This window comes from Chenopodium album, chromosome 21, assembly GCF_948465745.1.
Source record: "Chenopodium album chromosome 21, dcCheAlbu1.1, whole genome shotgun sequence".
Taxonomy (NCBI): domain Eukaryota; kingdom Viridiplantae; phylum Streptophyta; class Magnoliopsida; order Caryophyllales; family Amaranthaceae; genus Chenopodium; species Chenopodium album.
In genome coordinates, this window is record NC_137854.1 from 32181026 (window position 1) to 32199680 (window position 18655).

General features: G+C 32.3%; 1 protein-coding gene across 1 annotated transcript; it reads right to left on the reverse strand.

Annotated features, from left to right (window-relative positions):
• Positions 1–26: 26 nt before the first annotated feature.
• On the reverse strand, positions 27–11455 carry LOC145601172 (protein S-acyltransferase 10-like). The gene is made up of 11 exons (XM_081657123.1): positions 11149–11455; positions 10947–11064; positions 8904–8978; positions 8747–8815; positions 8361–8498; positions 7898–7931; positions 6921–7030; positions 5441–5527; positions 5028–5111; positions 3998–4063; positions 27–765 (listed from the first exon to the last, which is right to left on the reverse strand). The coding sequence occupies exons 1-11, from the start codon at positions 11234–11236 to the stop codon at positions 591–593; spliced, it is 1044 nt and encodes a 347-aa protein (XP_081513249.1). The 5' UTR covers positions 11237–11455; the 3' UTR covers positions 27–590.
• Between the last annotated feature and the right edge of the window lie 7200 nt (positions 11456–18655).

Genomic DNA, 18655 nt, shown 5'->3' on the forward strand with positions numbered 1-18655 from the left:
TAAGGGCTTGGGATTCAACCTTATACTAAGAAAATAGGTGAGCATGATAGAGTATCTTATTCCATGAATTGAATGTCTTACATGAGACCTAATAACCAATCAAACCGTGGTTCAAAAAAAAAAAAAAAATCAAATCAACAATCATTTTGGATATTTCCAATCACACTAATTTCCAAAGTATAGCCTTTGAGAAAGGATGCTGATTTTGGCACATCTATTATTGAGTTTAGCACATCTTTAAGTGAGGAATGTAGAAAAGTGTGCTCTCATAATGGGCGTGCCTAAATCTTTTTTTAGTGTGCCAAAATCATCTTCCGGTGAGAAATTGCAAGACTACCCTGATTCATCAATACCAAGAATAATTTTGCGCATTACTTTACTAGTGTTGACACCATTTTGATCCAAGCAAGAGCAATGCAACTCAATCCCATCAAAATATCGGGAAACACCAGAAAGGGCACACAATGTCATTTCTGGCATACGGTGATTGTAATTTCTAAGCCAGGCAAAAACCACATGTCCATGGACCTTTACAATGTGGCCAAACTAACGAATTGATACTATGATTCTTGAGCACTACAGGCACAGTGTCAACAACAGCGGCAGCATAAAATATCAGAACATGCAAGAGATTGGCTCTTGACTTCAAGTTCTCTAGCTGTTGGCAAACGTTCCAGATTATATATGCTAATTTGAGCACAGCAGAAGTTGTAAAAGTTTTGGCACATGCCGTTGCTGAAAGGATATACTCTTTCAGGAATCGCTCTGCAATTCATTTAAATATTCTCTAATGAGTGTCACATTATTGAAAGAAAAAAAAAATTTAACAAGAAAAATTTTTTTAAAAAAAATGTAGCAATGACTGATATATTGGCACAATTTTTTCAGCACACCATTTATTACACATTCAAATCTAAAAATAATATGATATCACCAAATATCACAAATTAAATCCTGCCTACAACATTTGCCCTATGAGGCTCTCTATACACCAAATTAAATAGAGCACATAAGGTATGCACACACCCTAATAACCAACTTAAGTAGTCTAGGGTTAACGGGGATAAACCTATATCTACCAATCATGGGGTCCTAATTTTGATTACGTATGAAATCCTTCAGAGCAGTTCCTCTATGGGTGAAGCTAGCTAACCTTCCTCTAAATTGTTAGGGTGCTAATTTGTGCTGGCGGGTGTACAACTAGACAATTGAGAATTTCATTTGCTGGAATTCTTGTTGAAATTGATATAACAAAGCCTCAGATTGAGTCTTTAATGTTGGAAATCAGGATGGGAATGCATATTACAAAACTCCTCCATTCTTTCATAAGTGTATGCAAGTAGGAATTAATTGTGATTATCTATTAGAGCTGTGTTCAAACCAAAACCAAACCCTGAAAATTCTGTCATAACTAATTTACAAAGCAGATAATGGAAGGTTAAAAGACCTATGGGTATCGACATAGAAGAAAGAAAAATGAAGGAGGATGATTAAGTTTTTTTTACACATCAACTACCTGATTATACATAGTTGGAATATCAAGGGTCTTAATGACCCAGTAAATATTTGTTTGATAATAAAAAGAGGAACGGTTGTAACTATGAATAAATTAAAAAGAAATTTAGCAGGTAATTGGCTTAACAAGACAAACTACTCATCTTCTAAGGGATAGATGTGAAGGTTAGAAGCATCAAGTCATTAGCTTATCTGTTCTGCAAGGTACTAATCAATAAATCACTGCAATATATCTGCTAATGATGGAGGTGGGAGCTTGAGTTCTTAGAAGTAATCAACTTAGACATAGTAACTAATAGGTTTGTAACCATGTTGTTACTGCTTTAATATAGAGAATAGTGTTAGTTGAATCCCCTCAAAGAGACTCCTCATAAAAATCTCTCCTGCGCTTCATGTTCCTAATAGTATTTGTTTAAATTCTGCAATTACATGTTCCCATGTATAATACACCTACTATTGTAGCGTGTTCCATCCAAAAAAATCAGGGTTAAAGGCGCAATTTTCCAGCAAGTTGTGGTTGCACAAACCTTGCTTGGTTTTTTAGTTGGCTACGGGTAAGGGGTGCACCATCATGGTGGGTACTACATGGTGGGATGTGAACATAGTCATGGAGTAGGCGACGGAGACAGACGTTGGGGTTTTAGGAAGGAGTGGGTGGCATAGGACGAAGAAAGGAGATTGAGAAGACAATTTAGAGAAAAGCAGCCCTTGCAGCCACAAAGGGCAGAAGAAAGGAGATAATGAGAAAGGGAAAGGAAGGGGGGCAGCCTGCGGTGCTTCCCCAGCAATTAAGTGTAGTTTGGTACGGAAGCGGGCATGGTTGTTCAAGACAGCAATTTGTAACACAGAATAATCGCAAGAGGGAAAGGGAAGCAAGGGCATTTAAGGAATTTACTTAGTTATCTTAACCATGGTTAACATTTAAATGGAAAATTAACTCAATTAGGCATCATTAATGCCACAGGTGAGATTAAATTTGCTTTTAGGGTTGGGAACAAAAAAAAAAAAAAAAATTTGCTTTTAGGGTTAATTTATGAATTTCAAAAACAGGCCAGGGTTAATCAGGGTAGCAAAAACAAGAAGCTAACATTGAGGATTTCCTTTTTCTTTCTTTGCTATCAACCCTACAAAGGTCAAGGAGCAACTAAACATGATGCTAGTAGCACTAATTATTTTTAGCAATTGTTAGAAGGCGCTGAAAAAAGTTTTTAGTAGCTCAAAATCAACAATTGAAACACAGCTTGGTGGTAAATTGACAGCCTCATTAAGTTTGTTGACTTGCTACAAGAGGCCTCGTGGTATAATATTAACATAATATCCTTTTTTATACTCCCCCCATGGCCCCATCTTATAATTTGATTCATACTTTCGTTTTCAGTCAAGGTTCTTTTCAAGGAATGACCCCTTTTAGATTTTAACACTTTTCTTTTCCCACAACCAAGCTTGACCTCCACGCCCTCATACAGAAATGATAAAAAAATTGAATTCCACTAACGCCAAGCAAAACCCACTTTATCAGCAAAATGACAAATCAACAATCAAAGGACTATTCATCACCTTGCTATGAAGTGGTATTTTGGGAGGGGCAAAAAAGGTAGTGCAATATACTTATGTTAGTTGTATCTTGAGGAGGAAGATGAGTTAATTAGAGGAGTAATGCAATATATAAGAATAGATTAGGGAGAGGTTATCATGCTGAACATCAGTGAGCAGTTACAATAGTTTGGTGTACATCTTGGGAAGGAGCAAAACTCTAGAAGAACTTATCCTGTGTGTGTTTTTTTTTTTTAATATTATAAATGATTATCTCCATCTTCTTCCTTAATCCTTCTCATTTAATTTCTAAATTCTGTTCAAAGAGATGTTAATTCATAGCATACCAAAAAAATTAAGTAAAGAGAGCTTCTGGGACAAAGGGAGTATTCTTACTACTACAACAACAAGGTCAGCTAACAAGAACAACAGGGCAAGGGGGATAAAAAGAAAAAGTTTAAAAAAAAAAAAAAAAAAAAAAAAACAAACAAACAAACAAGGTTAAGCTGTTAATTTCTCCTTACTTCTTCCATAAGTTTATCAGCCATAGGGGGGGAAGGGGATATCACAAGATCACAGCAACTACCTAGCTACAGCTCATCATGCTAGAAAGCACAAAGGAGCGAAGGGGATAATAAATGACAAAAAAAATAAAAAATAGTATAGTAGTAAATGTAAATAGTAAACATACAAATTATTTGTTTTCTCACGCAAATATCATAGTAGCGTTTAGGGTATGTTAGTTTCGACTTATCAAATTTCATGATGTCTCAAGCCAAACAAATCAAGCTCTGATGAATTCAAATAATATAAATTTTTTTTTTTTTTTGACGGCAAAATAATATAATTTATTTAGACAAAATAAGTTAAAACCAAATAGAGCTTTGACAATGTAAACAATCATTCAATTAAAATAAATATAGACTATTTAAACGAAAAGTGCACTGACCGCATGTATGGGATTCGTCTACGTCTTACAAGCTCATATGTAGTTTGATTTGTTAAAGCAAGGTAACTGCAGAAATAATGTCATCATAATGCAATATCAGAAACTACTAAAAAAAATAACCTGATAGCCAAAATAATCATTAACAAATAATTAATAGGGGTTAATGCTTCCAGGAGATGCCTCTCAAAAATAAACAAGAATATAGTAAAAAAAACACCAGATTATTGGATAATATCTTGGATACAGTTGAAAATACAATAAAAATTTGATAGAACACAGTACATTTATGAGACATCCATTATACACATGCTCCATATATCCCATACTAAAAATATTATAGACAATTATTAGATAAGAGTAATAGACATGCAACAAAGTGACATAATCATTGATACACCGAGCCTAATGTCTTTTATGCCTTTTTTTTTTTTTTGGAAACAATGTCTTTTATCCTTGTTTGCCTCAGAAGACAGAACTCTTCTGGCCAACTCATTCATCTAAGAGCCTAGAAAACTGGAGACATGAAATTTCAGATTGGAAACATTGGATATAAGCCCATGATGGAAAAGAAAAATTAAATATAAAAACACATAATAATGACAAGTCTTTCCTAAACGACTTAGGTTAACTAAGGAAAGAAATCCAGCTTCAGCAAGGGATGCTTTAAAACACAATATACACAAATATTCCCCCCACCCTTTCCTAGAAACATTATTTGGATAAAGAACACTTGAATTGCTTTTTAGTAACTACTTCATTAATACTCAGATCACAACATTATGCTATTAAAACTTCAAATAAATAACTTCCACTATCATCCTTCAAAAACCTAATTCAAAATTTTCTACTTGCACAAAGCATTACAATAGCATGCTGCACAAGGACGGAACCAGGATTAGAAGACAATATATTTTAAGTAGAAGTATCAAAAGAGAGCATGTCGAAATGAACAGAATGGAAGTATCAAGAATAAGTATAAAGTAAAAACACAAAAATAAGGAAGAAATGCCAGCAATTACATAGTACATACCTGTGAAATAAAAGCAAAAGCACCAGAAAGATCAAAGATATTAACAAAGTGATGAGCAATACTATCATGATTGCATCCATCCACCTGACAAAAGATTGATAAAATCATATAGAGAAAAATGAACTAAAGCACAGAATTAAACTTCATATGTTTCCCTTAAATCGCAACAATGCGACTTCTACACTATTCACATACTTTTACATTGTTTTGTAATATAAAAGCAGATGTAAAAGGATACAGTGAGTCCAAAACAAAGGTGAAAATAATAGATAATTGGTAGGATCATATCATAAAGGATGTATTCAAACAGTTGTGGGAGTGTGGGACAAATGAAAATAGAAAGTGTTCTGCGGCAGAGCGAGTATTTAATTTCAGCAAAAATATCCAAAGGTAGTAAAGAAAAAATTTGATACCAAGATCTAGATATGTTAGCCTTGAGATACGAGGCGTACAAAATGCCAGTCCAAAGGCATAATGCTGTCTCTTCGCAAATGTACCACCTACAATAGTAACAAACATAAGGTCGAGAACATAGTAGAAAGTCCCACATACAGAATATGAAAAAGTAAAATGCATTCTGTCACAAAACTTGTCAACATTGGCAAATGATGAAGTAAAGGAAACAACACTCATGTTGTTTGTCACAACATTTGTTCAACCGTAACCTTTAATCAATTAAATTTAAAACTCTAACAAAAATTTCTCAGTACAGCAAGTATAATGTTATAAAAAATTGACGGACTATGTGGGATAAGAAAAAGAATATAACTAAAACTAAATTAATTTATTTTTGCTAAGATAGAAAATACATATACTTTTCCCTTGTGTAAGAAGTAAATTACAAGCTGCCCTTTGACAGTTTGACAACTTATACATCCAATCACCTCAAAAATACCAAACAGTATATAATCTTACATGTTAAACCCTTTTTCTAACATAAATAAAGCATATTATGATGGCAGCAGCACCTGGATGAGGACTGATGTCATGCATGTCAACAAGTTGACGCCATTTAATTACAGTAAAAAGGGATTAGATTAAAAAGACATGGTAGAATGATCCCAGCTACGGGGGATAAACATCTGATTATGAGAGCCAAAATTCTACATGATGTTTTCCACAAGCCAAGACAAGTTCCTAGCAGCTAATTTGGAAAAAGGTAAGAAGTAAGACAGAACGACATGATTTTGTGAGTCATTCGAAAGGAGTATCCCACATAGGTAATTCATCCCCACAAGCAAACGTGTGTTACTCATACTCATCTCCAAGTAAATTAATGAACAATATTCACTCCGTCCTAAAATTGTTTTCCTTACTTTCCTTTTTTTTCCAAATTAATTTGCACAGTACTAAAGATTGCAATGGACAACCTTTTTTATTATTACCTTTTGCTTCCCAATTAGAATCAAGGTCTCAAACCCTCTGACATTTATAAATAAAATACTCAACTAGCTCAGATCACATCTACTTGTTTATCAATATAACATGAGTTTACCAAACACCAACTTATCACCTAACACTCTGTGCCATAATAAGTGAGAAAAATATTCAGGGAATCAGGGACAGAGAGAGTGCATAAAATAAGTGGGGATGCAAAACCTTGAATTTCAATTTTCAAAACTCTTGCAACCTTAATACCATTCCCTTTAATTTATTCACTTATACTAACAAAAATGTAAGTCTTTTAAATGAATAACCTTGACAACAATAATCAACCAACATTGTTTTTTTCTTGCAAGCAGCAAAATTCATATCATAGATCGAATTAAAAATAAAATAAAAACAGGTATTCCCAGATATCTGTAACACAGACCACAAACATTGAATACATAATATAGACCTTCATGGGATTAAAGCTTTGATTGATTGATTGAAAATAGACCTTTTACTCACCAAAAACGACAATGATTACCCTGGCCAATGCATGTTCCAAGCCAAACACAATGATGGTCAAACTGAAGAACACACTTATCACAATCATGGCAATGCTTTGCTCGAGGAGGCTGCATATATGTTCCACAACAATAAGAGTCAACCATACCAATAATAGAAATTTGTCTGTACAAGTAGCAAAAATATATATATATATAATGAAACACATTGCAGATTCTGCAATTACACTAAAGCAATTAATGTAGAGCTAACTAAATTGATATCTAACCCTATTTTTCCAGCCTATGCATAGCATTCAAATCTGACTTATTTACAACTTCAGATTGGAGGTTCTTGATTGTTTAATGATCTTGGCCAATTAGCAACAAGTAGGCACCCAGCTCCACAACTAACCCAAAAACTATAAAACTCTTACACAAGCAGAAAAATTATAAAAGTATAAATGGAACTGGGCAATATAAAATATTCAAATCTGAAACTCAGACCGCAAGTACCACCACCTAAAGATCTCGCCAGCTAAGCTAGTTAACATTGACTAAGTCAATGGCGCTTCCGATTATTCAAAACTACAACTTAGGGCCTGTTCAAATTTACTGAACTGAACTGAACTGATTGGAGCTGAACTGAACTGATTGGAACTGAGCTGACTTGAATTGAATTGAGCTGAAATGAATATTTTATGTGAGAGGGAAATTAAGAGCTGAACTGAACTGATTGGAGCTGAACTGAACTGAACTGAAATTAAGTAAATGTGAACGGGCCCTTAAGCTGTGCTGAGATCAATCATGTGCTAAGCATAATTTTAAAGTCAATTTCCAGAGACTTATTTAGGAGACAGCTAACTACTTTACTTCTTAACACCATTCACAAGAACAATCCCGAAATAAAAGCGGAAAGAAATAAAATCTAAGAATTTCAAATTTTCTAATATCAACTTATGTAACGTATACAGACTAGCAGAACAAGACAATATTTACCTGTAAAACATTACAATATGAGCAGGTCAACTGTCTGCCAAGGAAAAAACACAAAATAAGAACAAATATCAACACACATAAAATACATTACACTAAGTTTCATATATAGAGCTTATAGAAATGCAGATAATACATAACTTAGCAGATAAACAATTTTCAGGGGTCCAATTACGATTGAATTATTTCGATATGACAAATAACGGTGGAGTTTCATAAAACAAAAAATAAACAAAAAAAATTAATTGAGACAGAGCATTGGGCAGCCCTCTATAACTTCTGACAGCATGGAAACAAATTGTACTGTATTTTTGTATTGCAATATAAACAACAAAGCCGTCCATTAATGTTAAATAATAATTACCACTTAAGACCATAAGCACAAACACAGTACATGAAATTACAGATAAAATCACAGGAAATGGACAGAAAAAAATAAATAAATAAATAAATAAAATAGGCATACCTCGTAGAGGTTCCAGGAGGATACATCTCCATCACTAGCTGGGTCCAAGGTGGTGCATTACTTCCAAGGAAGCTTCTCCCCATAATATTGGCATCCACAGGAATAACTATATTCCCATTATTACTCGTAGCAGGCTGTCTTTGCTTGATCATCATAAATGAGTAATTTTTAAATAAAATAACAAATAGAATACAAGTTAGAAATCACTCTATCTAGGTCCCAAAATTGTATGTCTCACTAACACATCTTTTATGTACCTCTACTCACTTAGTTGCTTATGTTAAATTTAAGCACAAAAACAAAACCAGGATGATTACAATCACAATGGGACAATAGTATAACAGAAAGCCATTAAGCAGGTGGCTTGAAATTGGTTTGGCACTTACTTTGAGTTTATACGGGGTACCCTAGAGGAATATCCTTCATTAGCAGCCCTCATTGCATCAATCACATACCTTGAAAAATATGTTTAGAAAAAATAGTTTAGATTCCTCAATTTGACATATTATAAAGACAATAGAGCAATTGGACTTAGCAAGTTACCCAGGAGAAGAACCAGAAGTGACAAAATACTGTATCAAGGTTGCTACAAAAAGCAAAAGATATAGTCCAATGTACCTGGAAAAAAGTACCACAAGAAATCATGCATAAAGGATATTAAAAATACATATATGTTCAACAATAACAAATGAAGGCAAGTATCACAAATCATTGGTTTCCAGCAAATTGGATTTGACATAGTAGTACAAGGCGAGCAATTCCATCACATGGCAAGGACACAAAAGAAAAAAACCACATGTATCAACCCTTTCTTATCTCCTTACCAAAAGATTCACACCAGAACACCTTAAATAAGGAGAAGACCCTTGGCCAAGTTTACAATAAACTAATTTTAAGAAATTAAAAAATATATGTACTTCCTCCATTTTCTTTTAGATGCAACACACCCTTTAGCGCGGTAATTAAGAAAGGTGGGGTTTACATGATATAATAAACTTTAAAATAGGAAGCGTGGTTGTTAGGAGTGTACTTTAGTGGGCCATGTGCTTTAAATAAGGGATATAGTATAGTTTTTCACTAAAGCAACTTGCTTTTTATAGTGTATTGCAAGTATTGTGACATTTTCTTTTTAGGGAAGTGTTGCAAATAAAAGAAAACGGAGGAAGTATGTAATTACACCATAAAATATCCTTTAACAATCTAAAGTGGTAGGCAACAGAACATGAATAACATGGGGGGACAGCTGTCCTCCCATTTTCTAATTCTTTTTTTTTTTTTTTTTTTTTTTTGCTTTAAAACAATTCTGTAACAAGGTATAAATACATTACCCATGCAGTTAATGACAAAAAAAAAGAAAATGGTTAGATGGTTGAGTTGTGACTAAGGTTTACTCTTAGATCTAGGTTCGAATCCTATATATGACACTTGCATAGGTTTTTTTTTCTTTTATTGTTTTCTGATTACTCTAATGTTCAACAGCCTTTTTAACTTTTTTTTCCTCCTACTTTTTATTGTTTTCTGATTACTCTAATGTTCAACAACCTCTTTTTTTTTTCCCCTATTTCTTAACTATTTTCATTTAACTATTCAATCAAGTACTAGTATACTACTTGGTCAATTGTGATTATTAATGAGTTACTTCATAGTTCATACAGTATGATTAAATTCTATCTGCTATCGGTTTTTTTTTTTAATTTTTTTTTGATGTTTTTAATTAATAGATTACCATTTATTAACTATGTATAAATAACTTTAAAATTTTATTTATATATACGTAGTACATTTGTAATAATAAGATTGATTATAGAAAGTTCTGTTTAATCCAAGTTTATTTTTTTCGAATGTAATCCAAATCCCTCCATATATATTTATCATCAAATTGTTTAAAGTCTAATTATTTAACATTATGATAAGGTAATAGATTTTTATTTATCAATTATTGGATTACATAACTTGGAATTGGTATTTACAAACAAATATTTATTCATTTGTCGGATAATTTTCTTAAAATACGATGAACATTTTTACTCCTCTTTTGCCATATAGGAATACTTGTTGTATACGATTTCAAATAAAATGAATAGATTAAAGTTCACTATATATGTGTGAACCAATGATTGCTTCAACAATACCAGTACAATTCAAGTCCACAGAGATACAATCCCCTCCCCCCTACCCTTTTGCACCTCCCTCGAAAACAAACTTTAGATTTTACTATCTCAGTAGCCCGATACTTGATACAGCATTGACTTCTAACCTTTGACCCTTTGAAAGTTTAATACCCAATTAACCAGATATAATTGCAGTTGTAATCTCAAATTTTATAACTTTGTATTAATCCCAAATTTTATAACTTTGTTTTAAAAATCAAAATCGAACAATCTATGAATCTATGATTATACAATTCTAATAACCCAAAATTCGGAAAAAGCACCAAAAAGCTAAAATGCGTTGTACTCTCCCACAGCTAGCAAATAAACATCTTAAATACTCCAACAATTTCTAATAACCCAAAATTCAAGCAAAATTAAACCAACCCATAAAAATAAATTAATGAAAATAAATCCAATTCACAAAAAAAATTACCAAGGATTTTTCTTGGCAGTTTGGATGAGATTATCTGTATCAGCAATCAACAAAACACCCAGATAAATGAGATGAATCATAACCAAAGCAACCTTCAAACATATTGACGATCTTCGACCTGAAAAAAGAAGAACAAAGTCAAACCATTGAGAATTCCCATTAAAAGCGGAGAAAAAAGAGGAGAGAGAAAGAAGAAAAGTACCTGGATCAGAAAGACATGGAAACCAGTTTAAGCAACGATCAGATAATTGATCGCGATATTGCCGGCAAAAGGAAACCGCCATTTTCATGTATTTACAGTAGAAGATGATGAATAAATATTGTCACATAGCAGGGATGAAGTACTGTAGCATTCAATTTGAAAATGGGGAAATTGAAATTCTAATCTAGGGTTTATAAAATATAAAGAGGGAAATTGGAATTTGGAGGTTTGATAATGGTGAATTGGGATGAAAGTCGCGCTTCTTCTGTTCAGTGTTTACTATTGTAGTTGAGTTGAGTGGTTTGATTGAGCCCAATAGATATCCGTATGCATTGATTGAAAAGTAAATTACCAAGATTTTTTTCTATATTAAAACTACAAATTATTTATTGAGTCACAATTGTGTACTTTTTTTTTTTTTTTTTTTTTTTTAAGAAAAATACAGCAAATTTACTTTTTAGAAGTTATCTACTCAATAACGAATTCAAATTGGTTTTTATTGGGTAAAACACGAGGATCAAGGAGTGGAGGGATGGTTAGTCCCTCCATCTCTCTCCGGTTTGACCAAGGTTCGTTCCTCACCCCGTCCCTTCTGTGATAGGAGGGGCATCTTCAATTAGGTAGTCAGGAGTTAAGGTTGACTCGTGACGAGTTGGGGCTAGTTGAATTGAGTAATGACGAGTCATTTTAATTTGACAAACCAAATCAAGTCGAGTCACGTGTACTTAGTTTCGAGTAAAAGTTAAGTCTAATTATGGACGGGTACAATCAAATTTGGGTCAAGACATTTTTAGGCCAGGTCATATCGAGTTCAGATGAACCCGGATTAAGATCTAAACTAGTTTAATTGAGTTAAAATGGGTTAAGATGTAGACTTTGGATCGAGTCATTACATATTCAGTTCAATTTTAGCTAGGATCATTTCGATTTCAGTTAAAATATGAATCGCGTTATTTTGATTATTAACTCAATCTCAGTCCGAATCATTTCGGTTTTGATTTTTTAGCCGAGTAATTCCAATTCAAGCCAATCTTAATTCGAATCATTTTGATTTTAGTTAGATTACGGGTCTTTTGATGTTGGAGATTTCTATTCATATCATAATTTTTTTTTATTTTGGTTAAGTTTCGTGTTGTGCTTATCATAATTGGTTGTAACACCCTCTAAGAAAATACTAGTATAATACGTATAATTATCACACCATAGAGGTAGATTTTGGTGTATTATCGTCACGTGATAACGTAAGACTAATTTAAAAATTCAAGTCAACAATAACTTATAGCAAAAATCAATTCTTTCTTTATTGATACTTCAATATAGTCAAACCAGTAAACCACTGCCATGAGTACTCAAAAACTTAATTAAAAAACATGGATCTCTAATATAGGTGAAGTGTATATTTAGGCAAGATATTCACATAAAGATAACTTCTATCACAAAGAAAATCGATCGTTGTTCTACATAGGGTTGCCTTTATTGAGAGCATCATTTGATGGTTTAAGAAATTCACTGTACTTGCTTTAATTTATTGAAAGTAGTGTGATAAAATTTTGTAACACAAGATTGTAAACTTTGTATGAACAAAGATGCTATCAAAAGTTGAAGCTTTGAACAATGAGCTAGGCTACTAAAGGGAAAATTCAACAATGAAGTCCCCTAATCACGAAGTCATAAGCATAAAAACTTAAAAATTGCATGTAAATTGAAGAAAGAAGCCTCGAGCCTCAAACATGAAGACACACAAGTGTGGTACTTCATATGTGGTTATAGACCTGACAACCCTGACTCGAACCCAATTACTTGACTCTAATGACCTAACTTGTGAACCAAAATTGACTAGAAAACAACTACTTGACCTAATAGTGTGCTACTCTCAAGACTAAAAAGGTTAAATGAAAAGTATAGAAAGTACTACAATATGATCTACAAGCCCATTGTGATGCAAAGGAAGAAAAGGCCCTCAAAGTGGGCACCCCACCGGCAAGTACGATCAAATTAAACATTGGGTAGAGCTCTTTTCATCATGGCAAAGCTAGTTGGATATTATAGGTTTGAGAATGTAATTCTCAAGTCATATTGTTAAGAGCGTCAATAGTGGCAGTAGCGTATCTAGGGTGGGTTCAATGGGTTCATTGAACCCACTGATTTTTTGGAAAAAAATTTGTTTTTTTTTTTTTTGTAAAAAAAAAAATTAATTAAAACAGTGTTAAATAAATATATGGGTGAAGCTAAACAAGATGTAGAAGCACAGCTTGGCGGCAAATCTTTCCTTACTTTAGGTTGATTGAAGATTTAAAGTCTACTGTTCGATTCTTGAAGGCCTAAACTTTTTACCTTTTTTGAGTTCATTCAGTCATACACTACAGCAATTGTACTAATAAAAAAATTCAAAAAAAGAAAATTTGTATGATATTGACTTTTTGGAATTGATTGTGGGCATTAGTGTATTAGAAACTAGATTGCTAAGTGCTTAGGGGGTGTTTGGTTCGCGCGGGGGAATCGGATTGGAATTAACAAAGGGAATGTAGGAGAATGGAATGAAACCCTTTCCAAGTAGTATGTTGTTTGTTTTCAAAAAACAAAGGGAATCACCACCACCACCACACAGCCCCTTTTCTCCACTTTTCCAGCCACCACGAGCCACCCCACCGCCCAGCCAACTTCGGCTCTCGGCGCACCTCCCCCTCCCCTCCTCGGAAAACGGTTCACCACCCACCTGCTTAATGGCATGGCTTTCTGTTATACTATTGTCCCATTGTGATTGTAATCATCCCGGTTTTGTTTTTGTGCTTAAATTTAACATAAGCAACTAAGTGAGTAGAGGTACATAAAAGATGTGTTAGTGAGACATACAATTTTGGGACCTAGATAGAGTGATTTCTTACTTGTATTCTATTTGTTATTTTATTTAAAAATTACGTGTTTCAGGGGAGGGATAGATGTGTTAGCAATGAGGGCTGCTAATGAAGGATATTCCACTGGTCGGTCGACATTTTTCAGGGGAGGGATAGTGTTTCTAGGGTTTTTGCGTGGGTGGTGGACGGTTTTCCGAGGAGGGGAGATACTTTCGAGGGGAGAGGTGGGGGAGGTGCGACGGAAACCAACTCTTATTTAAAATTTCTTTTGTAATTTTGTACAGCTTTTCAATTTTTTTTTTTTAATAAACAATTATATGCAAAATATAGCAATAGTTATATTGATTTGTTATTTTGTGCTTAGTTAGCATAGCTCTTATTTACAAGAGATATTTCTTATTTCATAACTCCCAACTACAATCAATCAATCAATAATCAATAACATAATATTAAAACAGACACCAAGAATGACATGTGTCATTTCTTGGTGTTGGTTTTTCCCCTCCAATTTTTTTTTTTTTTTTTTTTTTTTTTTTTTTTTTTTTTTTTTAATTCACTTCCTTACAAAAATATATTCACCAAATCATTTAATTGTGACTCACTTCCTACATAAAATATTCACACATTTTCCATGTCTTTTTACTGTATAAAATATTATTGTATATCTTTCACTTCTTTTTTGTTTTTGGTAGTTCACCCAGTTCACTAGAGATTGTTATATACACGAGTGCAATGTACACCCATGAGAATTTAAACTCATTTTGATGTTTGCTTTTCATTTAATCATCAAAATGAAGAGCAAAAACTAACCTTGGATTAGTTGGGTGTAAGGTGTACCCGTGTGTATATAACAAATTACATCGGTTCACGCTTTGGGCTAATCCGGATTGGGGTTCAGTTCTGGATATAAATTAAGATTCAAACTTTTTAAACTTCATTCAAAAATATAAATATAATTTTTTTTTGGTAGATTTTGATTAACAATACAATTCGTTATAAATTTTGTAAAAACTGTGCGTGTCACGGGACTTAATCAAGTACTATATACTAAAAGACACACCAACAATGACACGTGTGTGTCAGTTATATTTTTAATTTTTTTTAAAAAAAAATTCCATTTAAAAACAAATACATAAATAAAAGATTTGATCCGTCCTAATATTTATTTGCCAATTATAAACTTAGGTACTCCCTACATTTTTAAATACTTGCTCCATTTCTTTATGCACGGAGTTTTAGGAGAATTTGGAGAAAGTAATAAAATATGAAGGTAGTAGAGTAGGTGAAAAAATAAAAAATTGTAAAAAGCAAAAGTGGTGGAGAGAATTGGAGGAGAGAGAATATGAAATTAATAAAATAAGATTCATGGTGGGTTCATTAGGTGATTAAAATGAATTAAATAAGTAAAAGTTTTCTAAATAAGGAAATAGAGCAAGTATTTAAAAACTGAGAGAGTATATAACAATTTTCTTATTTACATAAATAAAATATTTGATGTATGCATGTATCCTTCCACAATCAAATGCATATTTTAAAAGATATGTTTGACAAATAGGCTATTTTATAATCCATTATAATAGTATTTTACTTATACAATGTTAATTTAAAATTAGATATTATAAATTTCCGTGCATGGCACAAGGTCTAACCTAGTGCTAAATAAAAATCTCTCTCTCTCTCTCTCTCTCTCTCTCTCTCTCTCTCTCTCTCTCTCTCTCTCTCTCTCTCTCTCTCTCTCTCTCTCTCTCTCTCTCTCTCTCTCTCTCTCTCTCTCTCTCTCTCTCTCTCTCTCTCTCTCTCTCTCTCTCTCTCTCTCTCTCTCTCTCTCTCTCTCTCTCTCTCTCTCTCTCCTTAAGAACTACCTAAGATACTGCCATTATTGATGCTCTAAGTGCTCATCAATCGCATGCCCAAAGCGGCCATCAATTTCTTAGAGTTTGACATTATCTTAGAAGATATTTTTCTCTTAGTAGCTTTTTCAATTCGTTGATACGGTCTAATGTTAAAAGAGATGATAGTTTTATTACACATCATCTTGCTAAATTAGTGTCGTTAGGAGTTGAATACATATTCGAAAATCAATTTTTTATGGATGTTTCTCCCTATTTTGTACTCTCAAACGCTTTGTCCCTTGATTAATGTATGTGTATTCTCATTATCAAGCTAACTACTTTATATTACACAATAAAATAAAAAAGGCATGTAAAACCTAAAATTTTGTACAATTTAAAGTAGTATGTCAACTAAGTAAGGGTGGAGGAAGTATCCCTACATTTTAAATAGTTTGAGATAACTCTTATATATGAATAGTGATTGGACAATTATACCCTAATATTTATTTACTTATTGTCCTCATTAATATTAATTGCCACTTTTTTTTAACTCAAAAGAATAGTGTGTGGGCATTTTATAATCCTAAGAATAATTGTTTACATATTTACCCTCATTATTGCGGGCGTTTTCTCGCCTTAGTATAATTAATAAAGTACGAGGGGTCTGTATGTTAGTAAGTAATATTTTTGTTACAAACTTTTGTCCTATATAATATTCGTATTACATTACCCCAGCCCTCAATATCCTTAATTCCTACCTAATAAATGTTTAACAACTTATTAATAGTGCATGGAAGATTGTATCCTTCAAATGTGATCTTACATATATATTTGCCACCCATTTGATTTCAAAAGTCTTAAAATCCCCTAGTTTGATTAATTTTTTGTAAATACAATTTTGTGTTTATTTCAATATGTAAAGACATCTTTTACTCTCTTAATTCCTTTTCCTTTTTCCTATTTGTAATTTAAGGGCTATTCAGTACAAATTATTTATTGACAAAAAAATACAAACTATTTAAAAGACTTTAAATTAATGTAAATATATATGGAGTTATGGAGTACAAGATTTATATAATTGTGTGATGTCTTTTATCATTTATTCAATTTGACATACTAAGGCCCCGTTCTTTAGAGCTGCTCTGCTCTGCTTTGCTTTGCTCTGCTCTGCTGAAATCTGCTCTGCTTTGCTCTGCTCTGCTGAAATCTGCTTTGCTCTGCTCTGCTCTGCTTCAATCTGCTTTGCTCTGCTCTGCCCTACTCTGCTCTGCTCTGCTTAAAATTAATACTTAATATTGAATTATTATAATAGTAATAATTAATATTTAATAATAATAATAATAATAAATAATATTTAATAATAATAAATATTTAATATTTAATAATAATAATAATAATGATATTAATTAATATTTAATAATAATAATAATAATTATTTAATATTTAATAATAATAATTAATATTTAATAATAATAAATAATTAATCTTTAATAATAATAATAATAATTAATATTTAATAATAATTAATATTAAATAATAATATTATTAAAAATTAATATTTAATAATAATAATTAATAATTAATAATAACATAATATTAAATAATATTTAATAATAATGATAATAATAGTAATAATAATAATTATAACTAATAATAAATAATAATAATAATGAAATCTGCTCGGCTCTGCTCTGCTCGGCTCGGCTCTGCTGAAATCTGCTCTGCTTTGCTCTGCTCTGCTGAAATCTGCTCTGCTCTGCTCTGCTCTGCCCAGAAGCTCAAAAGAACAGGGCCTAAGTAATTTTAATTTTTTAGACATTTATATTTCTAGAACTCGGTATTTTTTATCGTTCTCACGCTAAATCAAGTAGCTCTATTTAAAGTTTTAAACATTGCACAGCTACAAACATCCAAGACATTTATCGTCTAGATTGTTATATCAAATTATCATGAAGGACACCAATAATAATTTTTCTTAAAGCTCTATCCATACTACACGCAACGTGTGTGTTGGAATCCCTAATTTTCTTTAAAATAGAGAAATGAGAAACATATATAAAGCGAGTCGGTAGGGAAGGGGAAGCATTTTATAACAATATCAGACAACTTTTAATATCTTGCCACAAATGTTAAAATATCATCGGTTTCAATTTTCAAATAAAAAAAATAAGGGATAGCTCGAGTGGTTAAAGCCCCCCTCCCGATTTTAGGAGATCTTGGGATCGATTCTCATTATTCACCCTTGCCGCTCTATATATAAGCATCGAAAAAAATTTGTCAAATAAATAGGGACTAAGATATTGAAGAAAAAAAATTGTGTAGATTGAGTATGAATATTGAAGCATTGATCAACATATTTTAACAATATTATAATTTTTTTTGGAATATATTTAATGTGATTATGAGTTGTCTATATCATAACAAAAAAATGCAAGAAATTAAAAGTGTATAAGTGGAAAATAAGTTAATTTTGAAGGGTTTTCCTAAATAAACTCCTAGAAGGAAGGCCTTCCATCAAAGATACACAAAAAAAACAAAAACAAACAATTGAATAGAAAAATAGAAAATAATGAAAAGAAAAATAAGCATGCAAACCAAACCTTTCTCTCTTCAACTCACCCCATCTTCAATGTCAAAAACACCTAAAATTATCATACGTTTCAAAATTTATCTACACATTGGGCCATCACGGAATTATATTAGGAGATGGGAGAAAAGGGATTCCCGATACTGTCATCAACTTTAAGCATTGTTGTTACAAATTCAATTTTATAACCATTTGTATGCATCATTAATAAAAAAAAAATTAAAAATTAGTAA